Genomic DNA, 24,661 nt, shown 5'->3' with positions numbered 1-24,661 from the left:
ATCAAGGGAAGAATGTTAAGTAAGCTTTGGTCACACAACATAAATGCTAAAGACAGATGAATGAACAAGTAAAATGTTACAACTGACATACTGATGCAGTGGGGCAAGACTGTTGTCTCTAGTATAGGAGGAGTCATAGATTACAATCTTCTGGTCATATCTACAACACAAAAATTCAATGTATCAACTGCAAAGTAAACTCAGCATAAAAATTGTGTAAAAATACAGTCAACCCTCATTAACTTGAACTCAACGGGGCCAAGAAAAATACTTCCGAGATATCCAAGGTTTCAAGATATTGAGGTCAAGATACATTTAAACAAGAGGCCCACGGGCCACATCGCTCACCTGAGTCACCTTGGCCCATATCTGAAGACTTTCCATATATATTTGCATGTAAAACCTAATAGTCCCTATTATGGCCCAAACTACCCTTTGCAAACTTGAATCTACACTATGTCAGAAAGCTTTCATGTAAATGTCAACTTCTTTGGCCCAATGGTTCTTGAGAAGAAGATTTTTAAAGCTTTTTCCTATATTTGTATGTAAAACTTTGAGCCCCCCCACTTGTGGCCCCATCCTACCCCCCGGGGGGCCATGATTTGAACAAACTTGAATCTGCACTATGTCAGAAAGTTTTCATGTAAAAATCAGCTTTTCTGGCTCAGTGGTTCTTGAGAAGAAGATTTTTAAAGATTTTTTCTATATATTTGTATGTAAAACTTTGATCCCCTATTGTGGCCCCATCCAACCCCTGGGGCCCATGATTTGAACAAACTTGAATCTGCATTATATCAGGAAGCTTTCATGTAAATCTCAGCTTATCTGGCTTAGTGGTTCTTGAAAAGAAGATTTTTAAAGTTTTTCCCTATATATTTGTGTGCAAAACTTTGATCCCCCCTTGGGACCCCATCTTATCACCGGGGGCCATGATTTGAACAAACTTGAATCTGCACTATGTCAGAAAGTTTTCATGTAAAAATCAGCTTTTCTGGCTCAGTGGTTCTTGAGAAGAAGATTTTTCCTATATATTTGTATGTAAAACTTTGATCCCCTATTGTGGCCCCATCCAACCCCAGGGGCCCATGATTTGAACAAATTTGAATCTGCATTATGTCAGGAAGCTTTCATGTAAATCTCAGCTTTTCTGGCTTAGTGGTTCTTGAAAAGAAGATTTTTAAAGTTTTTCCCTATATATTTGTATGTAAAACTTTGATCCCCCCTTGGGGACCCATCCTACCCCCGGGGGCCATGATTTGAACAAACTTGAATCTGCAATATGTCAGGAAGCTTTCAGGTAAATTTCAGCTCTTCTGACCCAGTGGTTCTTGAGAAGAAGATTTTTAAATGACCCCACCCTATTTTTGCGATTATCTCCCCTTTGAAAGGGACATGGCCCTTCATTTGAACAAACTTGAAAGCCCTTCACCCAAGGATGCTTTTGGCCATGTTTGGTTGATATTGGCCCAGTGGTTCATGAGAAGAAGATGAAAATGTGAAAAGTTTACAGACAGACGGACGCCGGACAAAAAGTGATCAGAAAAGCTCACTTGAGCCTTCGGTTCAGGTGAGCTAAAAATGGAGTTGGAACTTCCAACTCACTTTGATATATCCAGGGTATTCGAGATATCGATGTTTGAGATACCAAAGTTCAACTGTAATTTATAAAGGAAACCTACCCTGCAGAATAAATTCTAGACTCATGACACAAGATGCAGCGCACAATATCAGAATGCTCTCTAGCGACATACAAAACCTCCGTGTTTATCACATGACCAGACTCTCTCTCTGAAATCAGGCAAATAAAAAGATTAGTACATATATATTCTTAAGCAAATTCCGTACATCTTTGTTTTTCAACATTTTTTATGAAGACACTTTCTACAAAGTTTCAGCATTTAATCACAATATGGTGACAGTGCTACCATTATAGTAATTACAAGAAGAACAGAAGAACTATGTTAGGGCTGTTCCAGAAATGATCAAATGGGGGGGTCGGGCGGCAAACGATATTTTTTTGTATGGGTGGTCGTATTTTTTCATATTTTAATTGGTCCGTGGTTGGACTGTTAAAAAAATATTTATTATGGGTGGTGGGTAGTTTCTATTGTTTTAATTTGTGCCATGTGGGTGTTGAGTTTTCAGAATATTTTTATTGTCGCTCTTGTCATGTTGGTTACAAAACGTCGGAGGGAAAATTGAAAACGTGCTTTCGAAATCGGAAGTAACATAGAACTATTCGAGTTGTCGCTCTTTGCAGCGCATAACACTTTCCATAACGGTACTCTTCAAATTAGAGGCGCGTTTAGTAGGGTCCCTTTGGACGTGATGGCGGCGAACTCTGTTCTGTAGATTATTACAGTTTACAGTGCATCGATTTTGGGAATATTTTGAAACCAATAGGTATTCCGTTTTCTAATAAAAATAGGCAAACCTTAGTTGATTTATACGAGAGTACCGATGCGTTATATTTATCAGTCGGTGTGATGGTGATATAGAGGCGTCCGGGCGCGGGCTCCATTAGAAGACGAATGATTCGTGGAAAAACATATCCATACCCATTTCATGATAATAGCATCGTTTGGACTCCCAATCTTTCCAACATTCCCGCCATAGATGCCTTTCATTGTTGATGTGACATCGTTTCTTCAGAACTACTGTGATACAATGTCGCACAGGCATTACCGCGTCATTGACTAGAATGTTTGTCCCGAAAACCTCGCGAGATTTGTACCGTTTTCATTTTAAAAAATATTTTTGTGGTGGGTCTGGTTAGTTTTTTTTGTTTTTTTTTTTAGATGGGTCATTGTAAAATGAGTTTATTAATTTGATGGGTCATGGGGTAATTTTTTGGTTTTTTTTTATGGGTGCTTGGTATATACAAAAGGTGCCTCCCGACCCCATGTATTTATTTCTGGAATAGCCCTTAGATAACCTTTTTTAGTGTACAGAAATATATAAGGGAGAATTATGTTTTTGCAAGACAATAATTATTTAATTATATCACCAACACTACACATTCACGTGCCTGCTTTGAGGTTAAAAAGTGTTTGAAATAAATAAATAAAATAAATACTGGTGTTATTACTGAAAAATGTAATCAGGGCCGTAAATTACATGGAGGCGGAGGAGGCAGCTGCCTCCTCCAACTTTTGAGCCAAAAAAAAATTAAAATTTAAAGTTCATTAGAATTTATGTTGTTTCCAATAACTAAGAACATGATACCTCCCTTAAAAAGCATTCCAAATCTTTCTTTTAGAATGAGTTAGTCAAGTAACATCTTAGAAGGCCCTAGAATCAAGGATTTTGCACGAAACGTGTTCAGTGTGCACAAAATGTGCTCAGCGTCTGGGGGCCTGGGCGGCCCCCAGACCCCCGACTAATTTCCTGCCTCTTCCAAATTGAAGGTTAATTTACGGCCCTGGTAATATACAGCAATTTTCATTGAATTCAATTTTGGGTGACTAAATGACAGCTCATGCCTCTTTAATAATTTCTTCTCAGAAGAAAGACCACACTTAATGAAATTATCATTGGACAAAACCAAGATCATCAGTATTGAATTTAGATTTTCTATGATTGACAGGGCCGATTTTAGTACTTGGTGGCTCAATTCCTTTTCATGACATCATAATCTTTTGAAATGATACCCCCCCCTCCTCAATATAAAACTGGATATATATAATACTGTGACTGACCTTCATCCAGGTCATACACACGGACACTACCATTCACTCCACATACTAACTGTTCCCTTCTGTGGTTAATAGCCATGCAGTAAACAGGCATACCAACCTACAGACAAAAATAAACTCAAGTAAAATGTGCTCATTCTTGTATGTCTTCCATAACACACGTTGACCACCTATCATACTTTGTTGAGGTTGAGTATATGAATAATTCATATTTTCATCTCGCTGTTGCTTAAACAACTTGTATTAATCATACACTGTTGTAATTACTATAAATGACCCTAATATAATTATACATTGTTCTAATTGTTATATCACATAAATGTAACTATACATTATTGAAGAGTGTTAGCTAAAGCATCCAGTAGTCATGTATTTTCTAAAATGAAATTCATTTCTTAATTATGCCTTGTCACAATCTATTAATCAAACTGCTACTGTATTCATAAATACACAAGTGTTATATTCGCTACTAAATGTATTTTATTACACTGATGTACATAAACTGCTAGGGTAATTATTTCATAACATTTAGGGCTCATGGCGGGTGTGACCGGTCGACAGGGGATGCTTACTCCTCCTAGGCACCTGATCTCACCTCTGGTGTGTCCAGGGGTCCGTGTTTGCCCAACTATCTATTTTGTATTGCTTACAGGAGTTATGAGATTGATCACTGTTCGTTATCTTCACCTTTCATTTACCATACTGTACATGTGAATATTTCTGCGTTTTATTAATCAGATCTATCCACATTTCCTATGCACACCATACACATTGTGTTTCATTATGCAATGTCAGTAACTTTAATTAATATGTTGCTTAAATATGGGAATAGTACGTGTGCAGGTAATTTACACAAAAATCTTGTAATCACGCATTTAGTGTAAATAACCCTCATGCATAAATTTCCATTACAGTAGATTATAGTGTTTTACGATATTTCTATATGTGATATTTAATTATAATTTTGTAATTACAATAATTCACAAACAATTTTTTAAAACACTTCACCACAATCAGTGCACTCACTGGTATTTTGTCATACACTGTTCCTCCAGTGGACCACGCTATGATGTTTCCATCATTAGCTGCAGATAACATCAGTTTGGGACTAGCCCTAGAAATAAAGTGAAGTATTATGTTTCACATTCGTTACCTACTTTTGAGAAATCTTTGAATTTTACAATTAAATACCATTCTACAAGTTGTAAAACTAAAGAAACTTTACACTTATATGCAAGAATTGAACTTAAAGTATATTAATGTAGTCTCAGGTGTACATGCACATGTTGTATAAAAAATTTAAACATCCATGAGTCTGCTTTGGGGTAAACAAGAGGCCCATGGGTCACATCACTCACCTAGTCACCATGGCCCATATTTAAAGATTTTCCCTATATATTCACATATGAAACTTTGATCCTATTGTGGCTCCATCCTACCCCCAGGACCATGATTTAACAAACTTAAATCTGCACTATGTCAGGAAGCTTTCATGTAGATTTGTACTTTCCTGGCCCAGTGGTTCTTGAGAAGAAGATTTTTAAAGATTTACCCTATATATTCCCATGCAAAACTTTGATCCCTATTGTGGCCCCACCCTACCCCCGGGGGGGGGGGGGGGGGGGGGGGGGGGGGGGGGGGGGGGGGGGCATGGTTTTAACAAACTTCAATCTGCACTATGTCAGGAAGCTTCCATGTAAATGTAAATATCAAGGGTGTACTGTATATAACATAGAGCAATTTTCATTGAATTCAATTTTTGGTGACAAAATGACAGCTAATGCCCCTTTAAATGAAATAATCAACATTAACAAAAAGCATTGATTGAAATGAAATAAATCAACATTAACAAAAAGCATTGATTGAAATGAAATGGTCAACATTAAATATAACGCGATTTAAATAAACTGTCCAAAATTGACAGATTACGATTCTATGTACTTTAATAACTAACCTCAGCTGGATTTCCTGACATTACAAGCTTACAAGTCTATAATGAATATGACCATTCCATGATTTAAAATCCAATTAATCTAAATTGATTTTAATGACATTTACACTAATTCATTTAATATAGTAGCAAAGGAAATTATCCTGGTTTAATTTCATTGTTTTTTAAATACATAGTACAATCATATTCTTTATTTTCAATCCACATGTAGACTGTTTTAACTGTGTAGTAAATATGATTTTTAAAACAAGCTATCAATATATAGTAATAAACATTTATAATGTAATAAGTTCTGGGTTAGTAATAAAAACGTGTAGGCTATATAAATCGCCTTACCAGAAGAGGAAATCAGTCACCCATCCCTTGTGCTCATATGCTGTCATCACAAGTTTACCACCCTCAGATTCCCAAAACTTTATCACTCCATCTGAAATGTAATAGAAATATTTCCTTATCAAATATATACAGTAAAACAAAATCATGCTCATTGTGAAGTGATATTTATACCCTCTGAGACAAAAATTGTATATAACAAAGTTTAGTTATAACGAATTGTTTTTGCTGGCCCTGGAAGTTAAATATAACCTTGTTTTACAGTGCATTGTTTATTAATGATCTCAAGGGCAACATATGTAGATAAGGGGATATAATCCATATAGTTGACAATGTTCTACAAAATAATAAATTATTTATTTTTCTGCTTAGATGGTAAATGCCAGAATTACCCATGAAAGCTGCAGAGCTTACTTAATGGATCCTTAATCTGGTTTTACAAAGCGTATAAGGGGGTCATTAGTGTGAGAGGAAGTCAGAGTGCCTGGAGAAAACCCACACATACAAGGGGATGACCACCATACCCTCTCACATACAACCACTGCCTCGAGGAGGAGACCATTATACTCTCACATACAACCACTGCCTCGAGGAGGAGACCATTATACTCTCACATACAACCACTGCCTCGAGGAGGTGACCGCCTTACCCTCTCACATACAACCACTGCCTTGAGGAGGAGACCATTATACTCTCACATACAACCACTGCCTCGAGGAGGAGACCATTATACTCTCACATACAACCACTGCCTCGAGGAGGAGACCACCATACCCTCACATACAACCACTGCCTCGAGGGGGTGACCACCATACCCTCTCACATACAACCACTGCCTCGAGGAGGAGACCATTATACTCTCACATACAACCACTGCCTCGAGGAGACCATTATACTCTCACATACAACCACTGCCTCGAGGAGGAGACCATTATACTCTCACATACAACCACTGCCTCGAGGAGGAGACCATTATACTCTCACATACAACCACTGCCTCGAGGAGGAGACCATTATACTCTCACATACAACCACTGCCTTGAGGGGATGACCACCATACCCTTTCACATACAACCACTGCCTCGAGGGGGTGACCACCTTACCCTCTCACATACAACCACTGCCTCGAGGAGACCATTATACTCTCACATACAACCACTGCCTTGAGGGGATGACCACCATACCCTTTCACATACAACCACTGCCTCGAGGGGGTGACCACCTTACCCTCTCACATACAACCACTGCCTCGAGGAGACCATTATGCTCTCACATACAACCACTGCCTTGAGGGGATGACCACCATACCCTTTCACATACAACCACTGCCTCGAGGGGGTGACCACCTTACCCTCTCACATACAACCACTGCCTCGAGGAGACCATTATACTCTCACATACAACCACTGCCTTGAGGGGATGACCACCATACCCTTTCACATACAACCACTGCCTCGAGGGGGTGACCACCTTACACTCTCACATACAACCACTGCCTCAAGGGGGTGACCACCATACCCTCTCACATACAACCACTGCCTCAAGGGGAAGACCACCATGCCCTTTCACATACAACCACTGCCTCAAGGAGGAGACCATTATACTCTCTAACAATACAACCACTGCCTCAAGGAGGAGACCACCATACCCTTTCACATACAACCACTGCCTCAAGGGGGTGACCACCATACCCTTTCACATACAACCACTGCCTCAAGAGGGTGACCACCTTACTCTCTCACATACAACCACTGCCTCGAGGAGGAGACCACCATATTCTCTCACATACAACCACTGCCTCAAGGAGACCATTATACTCCCTCACATACAACCACTGCCTCGAGGGGGTGACCACCATACCCTTTCACATACAACCACTGCCTCAAGGAGGAGACCATTATAATCTCTCATACAACCACTGCCTCAAGGGAGAGACCATTATACCCTTTCACATACAACCACTGCCCCTGCGGGGTGACCACCATACCCTCTCACATACAACTACTGCTTAGAGGGGGTGACCACCCTATGCTTTTGCTAAATGTAATGAGTAGCAATTAAGAATTTGTAGGAGGAAGGAAATGTCTCTGTTATGTATGTCTCTGCCTATACCTTGTAGCACAGTCTGTTTCTCTCCAACTGACTTTGAACTTTGACTCTCACCTTTTAATCAATAATACTGTGATAGATGAACTGTGATACAGAGTCTGTTGAATACCAAAGGTATCCAGCACTAGAAGTCAAAGTTCTCCAAAGTCTACCTTAAGATGCTGGTTCCCGTCCATATATTTATGTGAATATTACAGTTGTACCTTGAAACACAACCAAGGGCAATAACATACGTCAAAAGAAAAGGCCTCCAAACCTTAAATGAATTGGAAGAAATATTGCAATCAAGGAAAGTCCCAGAAAATTTAAATACAGAAGAATTTCTTTTTTAGTTAACTTTTTGAGTTTTTCAGTTTATGAAACAGCAAAATCTGCTGGAAATGGGGACACAATGATATACTTAATATGACCCCCCCCCTCCCCCCCCCCCCCCCCCCCAATGTAACCCTGAGCTCAATAAAAGTAAAGTTTGCAAAATCTACCACAATTTCAAATAATTGTTCGTTTGGGAGGTTTATATACTGGATTTCATTGTGTAGGTTTCACCAGCAATTACACTTATTTCACTTGGGTTCCAATTTACTACTATGAGCACTCTTTAATAGTAAATTCGAACCCAAGTGATATAATATTGCAGGTAGGTTTAGTATGTACAAAGAATCCACAACAAGTTCTTACAACTTCTGAGTTCTTAATTGCGATTATTGTTATAACGCATACATCTTAAATACATTTACTACTAGTAGTTTCTCAACTAACATTATAAACCTAGTAAGTTCCTCCATAGCCTGATGTAAAGCTGTTATTTCCAAACTACATTGTATTACAATAATTTGTCAAACAGCCTAATACTAGCGGTCACCGTCACAAAGGAAAGAGCAAACAATCTCACAAAAGGGTGGCATTAATATTGTGTGTGTTTGCTCTCTTTGATTCATATTAAGGCATTGACATTTCTCAGCACATGATATAAATATGCCCTGTGAATAAGTCGTGAATTGTTTCATGTAAGTAATTGTGAATTCATACCTGTGTTTACCTATGACAAAGGTGACCATTCAAGCGACATTTAAAGGAAACAGTTGTACAATGTAAACTTTCTACTTAGGACACTTAAACTGAGAGAGCCCCATGCACATTAGAGGCCTGAGATTTGTTTGCAGATTTTTAAAATCTCTTCTGTAGTCAATACCAGTATTTACTATTTAATTATAAGATGATTGAAAGGACAATCACATTTTTAGAAAACTTGACAAATGGCAAATTACACTAGGGATTTTTCTACACATTAATTCATTCAATCCACTCAAGTTTTCAATCACCTTTAAATCAAGGCTTAATAATTTGTGTAATTAAAGTTCAAAACTTGAATCAGGTTTTTTGTTGTTGGCTTTTTTAAAAATATACATTTAACTATGTTGTATATACATAGATGTATCAAAACTTGCAAGTATTTTGTCAACAACAAACCTTTCCTTAAATCAATCAATAAACCAATCTTTCAACACAAAATGTGTGCTGTGATAAAGAAGAACCCATGCTCAAAACATGCAAACTGTAACTAATATATGAACAATTGTCTAGTATTTTGGGCAAATGATATCTTTACATGCAAGTCTTTCATAATGAATAATGATTATTACCTGCTCATTGACAGGGATTAAGTCAGCACTTCAAAAACAACATACGATAATAACCCCCCCACCCACCCCCAAATAAACATATACTTGTACATATAAATAATGCAATAATAAAAAAAAAATTCCTCCATTTCAACATGTCAAAAGCAATATCATTTCCCTTTGTAATAGAAATCAATTAATTACATGCACTAAAAGAAGTTCATGATTTTGATTGCTCAAGTTTTACATTCCTTTGAGAATTTTCATATTCTGATATAACCAGCTTCAGCATTGATTATCGATGCATCTTCAGGTGAAGTACCACAAATTTAAACCTATGCCTAGTACTCTGGGCCATAGCAGTGAGGGTTCTAACATGCCATGACATGGGACCTCTGTTCCAAAAGACTTGTGATTCTAATTTCTAAATGCCAATTAAGCTTTGGGTTAAGGAGCAATCAATACCTATATTTATGTCTTTCGGTTTGGAGAAGCCATGACATGAACAGGGCTTGAACTCATGACTTCTCAGTTACGAAGCAAACACTGTATTGATCACTGAGCTACTGTGCAGGGTTTGACATTTACTTTTTTTGAGCACTAGACCAGCTGGGCTACTTCAAATGATTTTTGCTAGACCTGACCTTACATCCACTATAGCCCCTACCAATTTCCAGAAACTGATAGTTTTTCCATATCCAAATGACAAACATTAAGTTTGCATGAACTAAAACGTACTTAATTATCTCAAAAAAGAGCTTTAGTCTCTTCATTCAATTTAATGCTTTCATTTTCAAACACATTTTCTGTTTTTTTAAATTCTACCTGGCAAAGAAATTCTCTAGTCCACATTAATAAAATGACCCGTGAACCGGTTTTTTAAATTTCTATTTCATAAGCCCTGCTTTGTTTCTTCCCAACCTTTTACTTTTTTTTCTTCTTAGGACATCTTTCCTTGAGGACGTTTGTTTGTTTCGATGTTTTCCGCCACACTCAACAATTTTTCAGTTATATGGTGGCGCCCAGTTTTTATTGGTGGAAGAGAGAACCCAGATACAATGTACCTGGGAAGAGACCACCGACCTTCCGAAAGTAAACTGGGAAACTTTCTCACTTACCGGCGCGAGTGGGATTGGAACCCGCGCCGACAGAGGTGAGAGGCCGTGTGATTTTGAGCGCAATGCTCTAACCACTCGGCCACGGAGGCCCCTTCCTTGAGGACAAGAAGTTGTATTTGAATATAGACATTCCCGCACATGTCAACACCGAAAAATGGCAGTTTACGACCGTAATTTATTAATTTGATAAATACTTTCTTATATTTGATTCAAATAAACTGGGATTTTTAAAAAACAAAATGAAAACAAATTCATCTAAAACATAACTTTACACACATTAACATCGAGTAGATGTCGTAAAACATCACTTCCGACCGCGACTTATTCATTAGAACTAAAAATAGAGATTGTGTCACCATGTGGTTTAAAATTGCTCGAAAAGTCTAGTTATTGTTTTTTAGTTAAGAACAAAATATCTTATGGTTTAAAGTAAAGTTTCTTTTTTCAACACGACCAGTCAGACTAGTAAATTGACATTTTACCTGACCAGACCTATCATTTAGTAGATTCAGTCTGTTGGACGTGCCTTAGTGTCAAACCCTGCTGTGACTTTTTAATGTCAAAATGTGGACTGAAAGCTTTTTGATTTGAAGAGTGCTACATATCATTCAAATGAATATGCTATAATTCATATATAAATATATAAACACACCAATTGTCTCGATTTATTTTTCAATTCTAGCTTATAGAATTACCATGTGAATCTTGATTGTCTGATGAATTTACTATTGATTTCCTTACCATTGTTTATACACCAGTAATTGTGAATACATATCATTGATTTGTAAATGCATGCTAATAACATTTCACATGTTTAAATTCCTAACATTAGACCTTCCTTAGGCTATGATTAAAAAATGCTATAACTGTGTACTTTATTACTTACTGATTATAAAGTTAATCTTTATACATTTTTAGGCAATTGTAAGGTATATATATATATAAAATTACATATAAACAATTAAGCAGTTTGACATAACAAATTTGGATTACCTATGTAACCAGTGTACAGAAATATACCATTATAACCCCCCACAAGGCTTCATTCAAGATAAAATGACCCGAACCCTATACATACATACCGAAGCTATCTTCATTTAAAGTTCTGTGTAACAGATATATATGCTTATCTTCACAAAATATCATTCTACTTTGTGTGTATAATTTTGCATGAAAGATATTCCATTAAAAACACGTGGTGTTGTTATCAATACTCTGCGACCCCGAGCGTTGGTCCTACCTTCACAACCTATCAAGATCTCCCTCCTCGCGGGGTTGTATCCTATTGCCGTGATAGAGCGAGTATGGGTGTCCCGCAATGTGTAGTGCTTCTCCATCGCCATTTTGGTAAAATTAATAAATGCTACAAATTAGAAATAATGCAAAATTCCATGTCAAAGTCTGATTGGGTTATTTCCGGAAGCACTGAACCACAGCCAAAATATAATTCTAATCCTCATGTCAGTTTTGCCGCCATCAATGTATTTCTTGACAACAAATACTTCCGGTTTGGATGTAACGTGCTAGGTCGATCCACACAATATTCTGGTCGATCAGTAAGGTTTCACAATATAAAGGGGGTCGATTTCCCGTAGAATCAACTTACCTCTCTGCTCTCAGGATGAAATAACTTAACCTCAAAGAATAACTTAAAGGGGCATTATCTGTAATTTTGTCCCCTAAAATTGAATTTTAAAAAAATTTGCACTATATTGAATATTAAATCACATAACACCAGTATTTAATTATTTCAGGTGGTACTCTACATACTCATAATGACTTACTTCCTTTTAAAACACGGATGAAAATAAAAATATTAACAATATTTGCTTCTTCATTTAAAACATCATCGCCTCGCTGAGTAGCTCAGTCGACTACTTAATTAACTGTAGATCGCGGGCTCCGAGTCCAGCAGGGGTTTTCAAATTACAGTATTTTTTGACTAAATAAAGTCAATTTGAAAGTTTTCAATTTCAAAATATTGTTATACATATCCTCCACTTTTCATTCATTTCAAATTTCTCTGGTGTAGCATACCTCCTTACGGAGAAATATTTGATGTAGATGAAAAGTAGGGGATACAGTATATGTACAATATTGTTTTGAAATTAATACTGCTGATATTTATATTTTCATCCATTTTTTAAAAGGAAATCAACCATTAATACGATGTCGAGTTCCTTCTTGTTTAAAAAGTGGTGTCCTAATATTTAAGCTTGCACGGGTGACTGAACCTGTGAAATAAGAATTGAATCGAAACAAATCAAAACAATGAAACGAAATGAATGAGTCAAATAATTTCTGGTTAAAGTAAGTTACTTTTTTGGTACACAATAGTTTTCTGTATGCGATACGTGTCATAATCATAATTTATACCTGCCCGCTATGGCGAGTAAAGCATTGTGATATTATACAAATCTTGATTGCATGCGAAATTCTTGATTTATATTTATTAATCTTGATATTCATATTTGCGAAAATATTAATTTATATTAAAAAATCTTAATATTTATATGCAAAAAGATTTATTTATATTCATATCATCTTGTTATTTTTATGAAAAAATCTTGATATATATTCGATAATCTTGATTTAGATCTATATCCATATGCAAAATTCCTCTGTGGGCCCAAATTGGTTGAATAAATTAAAAAATAGATAACCAGGAACTATATCGTGATGTACTTTTAACATCGTGTTTAGTTTTACCACCCTATGTCTTTCAGTAAGTTTCTAAATAGTTGAAAATTGTCCTCACTTTGATAAATGGAGTGTTCTATTTTTAACCTATGACGTTTACCATTCAGTATACGCAATGCACAACACTGTTTTTGAATATATCTTTGACACTATAGCGAAATCGGCAGAGTAAGCGACACTGAGAGGTGGAAATATATACAAATATAAACTCCCCTTCACAATGGTGCATAAAACAACGAGATGTGGTGTCCATTCGGGGAATACCCTACGTACCTCGCCCAGCAAGTAAGTTGCACTGTAATTACATTTCCTTGACAATGTAATGATATATACGTAAATGTCAGCATGAATAGGAAATCGGTCAATTTCTTCATTTTCAATAAATGCTGCTATTAATAGATTTTGAAATAATTTCCGTCAAATTATAACAAGATTAAATTTTACACACGGCTACAGTTGCTAAGCACCTTAAAAACTATTATCAATCAAAATGAATAGAAAATGTCAAAAATATCCAGTTACATTCCACCGCCATGTATAGCCCTATACCTTATACGATAATTTTTCATAATCGCCACATTCGTTAATTATTGTTAATGCATTGTACATGCATTAATTATTACATAACATAACGTTTTTAAAATCTGAATTTCTTTGACCACCAACTGAAATCAAAGAGAAAGCATAAAACATGCAATCTTTTTCTAGCTACTCAATACACAAAACAGCCATGAGTGAGTGTAACACATATCACATTTCAGGTACATAAGGACCTTCAGAAAGCAGTCATGCCTTGTCCGTAAGATTAAGAATTCTGCCAATCTTCGCCTCCTGCAGGATTTTGGCATCGCAACAGACGATGTGGCTTACTCCCTCAGCAAGAAAGGTCGCTGGGTTTTACCTACAGTTCTCAAGGAACTCATCCTCTTCGGGGGATTTAGTGACGATGACCCTAATGTCCAACTCACCGAAAAACACAAGCTAAAAAAGACCGCTAACTGCCTGGGATTCTACGCCTCCAAGGGACCAATCAAAATGGCCGTGCCATCTAAAAAGCGATATTTCAATGTTTCAAGTTTGAAGAAAATGTCATCTTCACCCAGTGAGAAGAAAGAGGAAGTGGTTGATGGGGAAGAAATTGATGAACATTTAGAACCAGAAATACAAGTGGAGGTATACCACCCAACTCCAATCTCAAGTTCCATCACACACAACAAGAAATACATCAAGCCATTTCATTGTAGTGATGAACAAGTCAGCACAAAAAGCCGAAAACCAAGAGAACGATATCGCACACAAATCAAATTTGATCTTGAATGCATAGAAGATGACTATAACGATGACCTCTGGGAGGAGGAGGAGAAGGAGGAGGAGGAAGAGGTGGAAGGTTACAATGAATATCTTTTCCAAGCTGAGTTTCAGAGACCACAGAGTTTCTTTACAGCAGCTGATCTGTTGAAATCAGCAACGAAAACAAGACAAATATTCAACAATTCCAACAAAACGCACCGCAAATACAACAACGATGAAATGAAACCAAAAGCCAAAATTGTAAATTTGCATGAGGAAGATCTCAATTCTAACTCAGATCACCAGGAAAAAACAACAAAAGTCTCAACAAATTCTAAACCACTTGGATTTGAGCAAATAATGGTTCCTAGAAAAATTGTCTTGCCTACCGCAGAGACACAACCGGAATTCTTGAAATCCATATATGGTGACAAGTATTTGGAGTGCAATACATTTCCTCGCACGTTTGTGATTAACATTACGGACCAAGTGAAAGCTATGCTGAAAAGGGATATAAGAATGATGCACAAAGCTCCATGGCTGGACTTAACTACGATCCTGATTTTTACTTATGATATTTACACTGCTCCGTTAGACGGGGAAGATGTCTTCGATGTTTACCTCAATGTTAATATCCACGAAGAGAGATTAGAACTATCTACACTCTTTGATTACTACGCTGGATCACTAGAATCCGTTATTGGCCAAGCCGTATCTCACATAAAATCGTACGGAGTAACCCAGTTTGCTCGACTCAAACACTACCCAAAAGGGAAAGAGTGAAATGGAGTTCAATACTTTAAAGACATGTCAATTCCAAGGTAGAACGTTAACTCCAACGGAAGAAGGAATTTTAGAAGACGCTATATTGAGTCGCAACGAACGAAATAGATTTGAGCAAGTTTCCGGTTTTGGATTTGAACCTCTCCTACCTGAGGTCTGCCATATTTGTTTGGACGCGATAAACGAAAACAGATCCGGGATTGCGATGAAAAGTTGCGGTCACTGGTTTTGTAGAGAATGCTGGAGAGAACATCTACTGCACCAAAATTTCTCTAGGCTTCTTTGTCCCGAATTCAAATGTGGAAATGATGTGGATTTCACCTTGGTTTTACAAGTATTGAACATTACTGATGTCCGGAAATACTTGATTCGTAGAAAAGAAACTTTAACACAGGGTCAGTGCAAATATTGTCCAAACGAAAAATGTGGTCGCTTATTTTCAACGTCTTTATCATCGAAGACGTCAACCAACGTTGTCTGTGAATGTGGATCAAAGTTTTGTCCAAAATGTTTAAAGTTTCCTCATTGGCCTGTCTCATGTGAAATATCGCAAAAATATTGGAGCTTTCTGAAAGGAAAAGGAATTGAAATAGATTTCGATTATGAAGATTTTTTGTCCACTGAGCTGCAGGTGTATGGAAAACACTGCCCGAATTGCAATCAATTCATAGAGAAAGGGGGCGGTTGTTACAAAATAGTGTGTGTTTGCGGTATTCGCTTCTGCTGGGGATGTCGGGGAATTTATAGAGTAAATCATTACGAAAACGACAACTGTCAGCGGTCGGAACACGGTGACCTGTACAAAACTGCTAGAAAAAGCCTCCCTGCAGACCCTCTTCTTACGATGAGAATTAAAGAAGAGCCTGTTCTCATCCAAACTGCTATCAAACAGCGCGCAGAGAGAGCAAACTCCCGAACAATCATGATGAAAAGAAAAACTCATTTCTGGTGCCAGAAAATTCGTACTCTCGGACGGAAATCGTCAGCCAAAATAGCCGATTTACTGGCAGGATACGAATCAAATGGAAAGAGCATGTTGTACAAATTAGAAAATATCTTACAAAACACAATTAAACTCTATTTGGAGTTGCGCTACCTTACCGAATATACTGCTGTCTTTGCACAGCAGCAAATTCCGCGATCACGGAAACGCTTGAACGATGTACTTAAATGCATGGATCATTTAGCTTCACAGATTTACGCTGAATTTGAAAGAGATATCAGTTCAGATCTACCGTCTCTTGTAGAAAGTTTGTTTAATATCAAGGACCGCAGCATGTGCACTGTATCTGGACTTGTAAAAATCGTCAATGAAATGGATTCAGATTAATCTTGTTATTAAAGACCCATTGCTAGAAATGCTAAAAATATCAAATTGTATGAATTGTGTATAGAAGTAAAAACATTAAATTCGGTGTAGTATCTTCATCGCTTTTGTCATTTTCTATTATGCCTATCTTTTGATATCATCTATCTACTGACTAGGTGAAAAACTTATACGTGTAGAGGGTGTTTTTCTTACACCATGATTTGTAGAACTTTGCTTCAGGTAGTATCAGTTATCATCAGACTGTGACATACTTTCTTAGCATTATATGAATAAAAGGTCCTAAGTTAAAAAATGCAACAGGAGGTAGATAGAGAAAACCAAGATTATATCCTATTAACCGCTGACATAGATCGCTACACTAAGCTTTTCCTTGAATAGTTCAGGAGATATTGAGTAGGTCAGGTTTGTTTTAAGAAAGTAGGTCAAGGTCACGAGATCGAATATATGATTGTATCACAAGGTCGTCTTGTCATCAAGAATCTATATACAAAATATGTAGGCCCGACCGTGAATAGTTCTAATATATCTAATAGGTTACATTTTCTTAAAAGATATATCTAATAGGTTACATTTTCTTAAAAGTAGGTCAAATTTCAAGGTCAAAGGTTATAGCATGAAATAAAAGGTATTGTCATAAGAAATTTGTATACATGTACAAAATATGAGAGATCTATCCTAAACAGTTCTTGAGATATTTAATAGATGGGATTTTTTAAAAGGTAAAACTTCACAAAACATGGTCTTGCCATAAAAAATCTACATACAAAATATGAAAGCCCCACTTAAAATAGCTCTGGATATATTCCATATATTATGCAATCTGACTAAAGTACAGACCTATATCATATATAATATAGGTCTGTACTTTAGTCAGATTGCAAGTTATGTTTTTTTTAAAAAGTAGACCAAACTCTGTTTTCAAGGTCACAGATCAAAGATGATGAAGTAAAATGTCTTGCCATATGCAATATACATACAAAATATGACAGATCTACCTTCAGGATATATTGAATAGGTCATTTTTTTTTAAATATTAGAAGTAGGTCAAAGTTAGGTTAGAGCGTGGGCCCCGCATGCGGAAGGCTGGGGTTCAAAACCCGACTGCGTCAGACCCAAGTCGTTAAAACAGGCAGCGACAGTTCCATCACCGAACCCTCGACATCAGATGTGAATGTCACGGGTCCTCAGAGATGACCTTAAAAATGGATGTCCCATGTCATAGACTCACAGTAGGTGTGGCACGTTAAAAAACCCTCATTGCTCAATGGTCGTACACGCCGAACAAAGGCCTACATTTGAAGCCCTTCATCGGTCTTGGTGACATCTCATACGAGTGTAAAATTCTCGAGAGAGACGTTAAACAAGATACAATCAATCAAAGTTCCAGGACAACGACACAAGTTCACACACCATTGCATCACAATAAAGGTCTTTCCATAAAGAACGTATATACAAAATATGAAAGTCTTAGCTTAGATACATGTAGTTCCAAGAGATATTCTTAAAGATTTTTCCTACATACACGTATCAGCATATATCCCTTTGATCCCCTATTGTGGCCCCACCCTATCCCCGGGGACTGTGAATTACACAAACTTGGATCTACTCTATGCCAGGAAGCTTTCATGTAATTTTCCACTAGATTTTCCCGTAATACTTGTACATGTAACACTTTGATCAGGGACCCCTATTGTGCCCCCTACCTACCCTCCAGGATAATGAATTTCATAAACTTAAATTCGCAATATATCAGGAAGCTTTCATGTACAAATTTGGACAAGTGGTTCTTGAAAGGATTTTTAAAGATTTTTCCTATACATTTGTATGCAAAACTTTGATCCCTTATTGTGGCCCCACCGTAAGACTGGAGGCTATGATTTTAATAGTTTCTGTGGAAACGAGGGGGTTATTCATATTCGGTCTTTCCTATCCCCAGAACGAGGGAGTTATTCATATTCGGTCTTTCCTATTCCCCTCGTTTCTGCCCAAGCCTTCATAAAGTATGTGGGAAATCAGTCGCGCTTCGGTTTGAATTTATTTCAGCTTACATTTGATGTGAATCGTTCGTAAACTTACATAAATCAATTCATGAATGAATTTGCCGCAAGAGAATACAATTGAAACCATTCAATTCCACACTAAAGCAACGATACTCGTCGTCATTTCAAACACTACATCCTTTCGCTATCAAATTCGCCTCCATGATAAACAATGACTTCAGAGCATGCGTCATTTCATTTTGTAAAACAGCTTCATGTAGAAGCCCAAGAGGGGTGAAATGCCTTACATTAGTAAATCGCACAAAAATCTTACTTTTTTAAAGTTCAATCTGCAGTTTGGGTCATACTTCGTCATTCAATAACTTTTCATAATAAAAAAAAAAATGTTTGTCGGGTTAGCGGGACTATGATCTACGACTATAACAATGACCTGTGTATAACTTGTACATGTATATTCCATACAAATTCGAAGGGTTTTTCGCCTTGAGAACAATTGGAGGTCAGTGTATTTGAAATCAACAGAAGTGCTTGGCTTCTTGCGGAAAGTGTGAAATATATTGGGTCGGCGCAAAATACCCGTGATCTTAGACTAGATCTGATGGTTCAAGCCCAGTATTCCGACGGTCCGATAGTCCGACGGGTCGGTAGTCCGACGGTCCGATAGTCCGACAGTCCGACGGGCCGGTAGTCCGATGGTTCAATATTCCGATAGTCCGACATGTTGACCATCACCAAAAATGTGAATTAATCGAGTTAAAATTTATTCATGTCAGGCATTATTTTAAGGAAATTACCAGAAACCGCCAAAATCGACAAGGCCTGATTATAAATCAGACAATCAATTTCTGACCAAAATCATTCAAGTGTGAACTTACGGCGGCGTAGAAAGGCCATATATAAATATATTATTCGTTCGGACGAATTAGCTATTTGTTCGGACGAAATAGAAAATTGTTCGGACAAATTAGCAATTTGTTCGGACGAATTAGCTATTTGTTCGGACAAATTAGCAATTCGTTCGGACAAATTAGTAGTTCGTTCGGACGAATTACCGATTTGTTCGGACGAAATAGAAAATCGTTCGGACAAATCAGCAATTTGTTCGGACGAATTAGCTATTTGTTCGGACATATTAGTAATTCGTTCGCACAAATTAGTAATTCGTTCGGACGAATTATGGATTTGTTCGGACGAAATCGACATTCGTTCGGACAAATTAGCAATTTGTTCGGACGAATTAGCTATTTGTTCGGACAAATTAGTAATTCGTTCGGACGAATTAGCTATTTTTTCGGACGAATTAGCAATTTGTTCGGACGAATTTGTTATTAGCTATAAGGCAACGCCAATGCCGTAGTCAAATACCGTAAAGTGTTGTTAGGAGAGCACAAAACTTAGATTGGGGCACATGCTAAAATGGGATTCAATTCCAAAATTTTCCACATAAACGTCATGAAGATGGCGACGGTAACCTACATAATCACCCCAACCCCTGAAATAACAAGCTAAAAAATGGTAGGAATCCCTACACCCTGCTCAGTCTTAAAAGTTTGAAGTAGGCCTCAAGTCCCCCCCCCCCCCCCCCCCCATCCACGGCCAAAAGTTTTTTAAATGAAAATTTTCTGTATAACGGGGCATAACACAATCAATAAGGAAATCAATTTTTGTATGGGACGACAATAATGCAATTATGCGCCAATCAGAGCCTATCTAACTTTTTCAACGCAAATCTGTATATCCGAATTTTATACCAATTTTATGGTATACCTTTCTTTATAGCAAATAACAATTTTTGAACAGAAATTTCTTGCACTAGAATTAAGGGGAGGATGTTATCAAACAACATTTGATATAAAGATGAGGATCTCGTTTGGGGTCCCAGAAGTGTAAGGAGGGGGCACATACATACTCTTGTCGCCACTCCCTACTTTTGAAAGTGTTAAGGGGACACGAGCAGGCGCGTGGCATCGTTTTTGAAAGGGGAAAGCTGGGGACCAGCCAGAAAGGATTGGGGAGGGGGGGGGGGGGCAGCCGAACCAAAAAGAGTTTTAACATGTAAAAAAGAAGAAAGGGAAAATTTTTAAAAAGTGAGGAAAGGATCAGCCCCCCCCCCCTGTTGCTACGTCCCTGACGAGTATCCGCTGGCAGCCCTCCCTACAAGCCTATATAGATATCTGTATATATATGTATACCTACATGTATCTACATAGCTCTCTATAAAGACACGATGAAAATGTTCCTTAAATTCAGCATACATATAGACACAGACATACATACAGACACACACACAGCGAGTAGGAATGAATGAACCCACGGGTGGTGGAAAAAGGAATGAAGTGTAATCAACCGTGGGCTTCAGACGATGCCGAAATATATACATGTAGATGTAGGTGGGTACCTGTAAAGTGCGAACCGAAACGAAAACCCACCGAAATGAAACGAAACAGATTGTATAACCGAACTCTTTGATTAGAAATGGTATCTTAGGCCCCTGTGAAAATTACCACATATAAATAAAATTCGCTTCCCCTTTGATGTAGGCTTTCAGCTTGACTGATACACATTTTAAAAGCTGGAAAGGGGGGAGGTGGTAAGCAAAATGAACATATCCGAAGTTGATTAAATAACATGTGCAATTAGTTTCAGATCAATAAAGAACAAGGGACGTTATTGGCCAAAATTGGCCGCGCCTCAAAAACCGATCATATTTTGCAGGTAGAAAGGTGATAATTTTCTCGTTTCATTCATATATAACATGTACCATTTACTTGTGGCTGATATTGAGAAAATAACGTTACAATATTGCATTGTTAACTCTGACGCTATCTTCCGACGGTCGCTTTTTCGGAACGACGTCATCGACCTTATAGGATTTACAGTCCCCTGATTCTTCTAGAATATTTTTCTAAAAGTTACAATTTTAACTTTTTATATAAAAATACTCATTGAGATCAAAGACTATTGAAAACTGGCATGCTATGGAAAATACATTATTCATTTACATGTAACTTTATCGTGGTCATAGACATTTTGCGGAAGAATTTTGTGTTAATTAGAGTGAGGAAAATAATGCGTGTATTTTTCAAAAATTGTTGAGTAGAACGCAATCATATTTTCGAAGGTGCTGTTCAATGTCCTCCTATTCAAATGAAATATGGAAAATAAAATGGCTCTTGAATTTTCTTTTTCTTGGTTGGTTTTTTTTTGGGGGGGGGGGTCATAAATACAAACACTTCGATTAAAAACGTCGATTGCGTCGGATAAAATTATATGTTATGACATGTACACCAAGGACTATATAACAGGTCTGCTTACATGTGTATGCAATATACATGTTACAGTACATACGAATAAAATATGTCTGCCTGCTGTGGGTATAAATTACAAAATATATTGAATAAAGTGTGGTAAATGTACATGTACTAAACGATACATATTTATGTTGCATGAATGGGATATCATTTTCTTGGGTACAGCAAAACACGTCAAGTAATATGCATGTAATTTCAGATGGTATATTACATATGGCAAATGTATTTAAAAACCTCACAAAAATGCGTCCGAGTTTATATCTTTACATTCCCCTAAATGGTCAACAAAGAGTAGTTCCAACTCTCTCTCTCTCTCCATATAGTATTCATCTTTGATAAATGAAAATTACATCAGTCAGTGCCGTGACTGACGCATGTCATTCTATGCACCGACATTCAGTCTAAATCTAGAACAGACTCTGGGAAGTTGTTTGAGTACATGTATAGACAATGTGGTATATATAACTGCTTTTCCCTGGCACTTATTTTCATATGCGAATAAGGATATATTGAGTGACCCCCCCCCCCCCCCCCCATATTCTTGATGGTAGTATTGAATGAGAAAAAATAGGCTTAAAATTATGAATTGAACCCATGTAGTGAAGGATACCCCCCCCCCCCCCCCCACACACACACACACTCCCCGACGATTTAAGAATTCGAAGATCAGGCAGAAAGTTTTTTATATTTGCTAATTAACTACCAACTTATCATTCGACCCCCCCCCCCCCCCCCCCCCCCCCCCGATAAATGATGCTACGCGTCTATTTCCAAAAGACAGTATATGTAACTACAGCAGTCCTTTTTTTAAAATGAATTTAATAAAAATCATGCATGTAGTTTTTCAATGTGCGGGCCAGGCCTATCCAGAACAACTTGACGAGAGAGAGAGAGAGAGAGAGAGAGAGAGAGAGAGAGAGAGAGATATGGTTATACTCCAGTTTTCCTAATCATGGAGGGGGCTTACGTCAATATTAATATAAACTTTTAGTAACAATCATCACAACACATATATTATACATGTCTATATGTGTAGCTGTAAATGTGCATCTATTATATATATATATATATATATATATATATATATATATTCGACCCCGGGCTGGGGCGAAAATTTTCAGTACCTAGTTGTGATTATTTAGTGCTTTATATATATATATATATATATATATATATATATAGGTAAAAAATAAAAATGAAACACGAGGACGTTTTTGTGACGTAACGTCGCTATGTTACTAAATGTAAAGCTTCTGAAGATTTGAAACAAAAGCGCTAAAGCTTTACTAAACGTCTTCGTGTTTCATTTATATTTTTTACCTATACTTTTACCGATCATTGCGAAAAGTAACTATTATCTATATATATATATATATATATGATCCCGTGGGGATCCGAGTTTGAGTAGGTCCTCAGTACCCCTTGCTTGTCGTAAGAGGCGACTAAATGGGACGGTCTTCGGATGAGACCGCAAAAACGGAGGTCCCGTGTCACAACAGGTGTGGCACGATAAAGACCCCTCCCTGCTCAATGGCCATAACCGCCGAGCATAGGCCTAAATTGTGCAGCCCTTCACCGGCAGTGGTGAGGTATCCATGAGTGAAATATTCTCAAGAGGGGCGTTAAACAATATTCAATCAATCAATCATATGCGATATAGAAAAAAATCTGCCACAACAATGATCGAAGTTTCAAATTGATCACAGGTTTTCGACGTTTTAAAGAAACCACATCTCGTTGAAAGATATAAATAATGATTTGCTGTTATTATATTTTTAATCTAAACCGTTTTAAGAACCTTTGGAATCATTATCTAATTACTACTGTAGAAATATTTAATTTCAACATGCATCATATATACATACATGCATGTACGTTAACATTGATGTTTATTAACACAAGAAAAAAAACCCCGCACGAACACGTCAATATTATTAGCAATAAGTTTAATGCATTATATTTGATATATATTGTATTAAAGATAGATTAAAATTTAGAAGAAAAAAAAAGTAATAGACACCCCAACTATCTAGCTCTTGAGATATAACGTATCAGTACCCATTTTTGCCGAAAATGAATGAATTTTGGTCCAATTTTTTAAAAAAGAAATTAAATTCGAGTTATTAAAGGTCTATGCGTGTCTTTGATTTTTTTTTAAAATTCAATTTATTCTTAAATAATCTTTCTTTGAAAAGATAAGACGTCCAAACATATCCCCGTGACTTTTAAAAACGAAAGTAGAATAATTTCCATTCATCATGCGGTGGATTTTTTATCCGCCTCCGTGACTCGAAAGGCAGACATCATCTGCATTTATTAGGTGCAGATTTTTATGGCAAACTAGGAAAAGCATTAATTGTTTGACTGGACATACATGTATTTATTAAATCGCAAAGTAAGTAAAAGTTTATGAGGTTAA

The 24,661-nt window shown here is 37.1% G+C and overlaps 3 protein-coding genes across 4 annotated transcripts in view; 2 read left to right on the top strand and 1 right to left on the bottom strand.

Moving 5' to 3' along the window:
• The window catches only part of LOC125651895 (uncharacterized WD repeat-containing protein alr3466-like), a 44,675-nt gene extending 32,347 nt beyond the window's left edge, over window positions 1-12,328 (bottom strand). Inside the window, exons 1-6 of one of the 2 annotated variants that reach the window (XM_048880739.2) lie at window positions 12,069-12,328; window positions 5,983-6,073; window positions 4,722-4,809; window positions 3,699-3,795; window positions 1,680-1,788; window positions 92-160 (exon numbers count right to left, since the gene is read on the bottom strand). In XM_048880739.2, coding sequence (XP_048736696.1) covers window positions 92-160; window positions 1,680-1,788; window positions 3,699-3,795; window positions 4,722-4,809; window positions 5,983-6,073; window positions 12,069-12,171 — 557 coding nt within the window. In that variant the 5' untranslated portion in view covers window positions 12,172-12,328. The remainder of the gene's footprint in view (window positions 1-91; window positions 161-1,679; window positions 1,789-3,698; window positions 3,796-4,721; window positions 4,810-5,982; window positions 6,074-12,068) is intronic. The other variant, XM_048880740.2, reaches the window with a different exon arrangement.
• Window positions 12,329-13,706: 1,378 nt separating this feature from the next.
• On the top strand, window positions 13,707-17,029 carry LOC125651901 (uncharacterized). The gene is made up of 2 exons (XM_056166613.1): window positions 13,707-13,813; window positions 14,290-17,029. The coding sequence occupies exons 1-2, from the start codon at window positions 13,749-13,751 to the stop codon at window positions 15,599-15,601; spliced, it is 1,377 nt and encodes a 458-aa protein (XP_056022588.1). The 5' UTR covers window positions 13,707-13,748; the 3' UTR covers window positions 15,602-17,029.
• On the top strand, window positions 15,471-17,029 carry LOC130055113 (E3 ubiquitin-protein ligase ARIH1-like). The gene has a single exon (XM_056166614.1). The coding sequence runs from the start codon at window positions 15,603-15,605 to the stop codon at window positions 16,929-16,931; it is 1,329 nt and encodes a 442-aa protein (XP_056022589.1). The 5' UTR covers window positions 15,471-15,602; the 3' UTR covers window positions 16,932-17,029.
• Window positions 17,030-24,661: the final 7,632 nt, after the last annotated feature.

This window comes from Ostrea edulis, chromosome 5 (assembly GCF_947568905.1).
Source record: "Ostrea edulis chromosome 5, xbOstEdul1.1, whole genome shotgun sequence".
Taxonomy (NCBI): Eukaryota; Metazoa; Mollusca; class Bivalvia; order Ostreida; family Ostreidae; genus Ostrea; species Ostrea edulis.
This window is presented reverse-complemented; position numbering and strand designations above follow the sequence as displayed.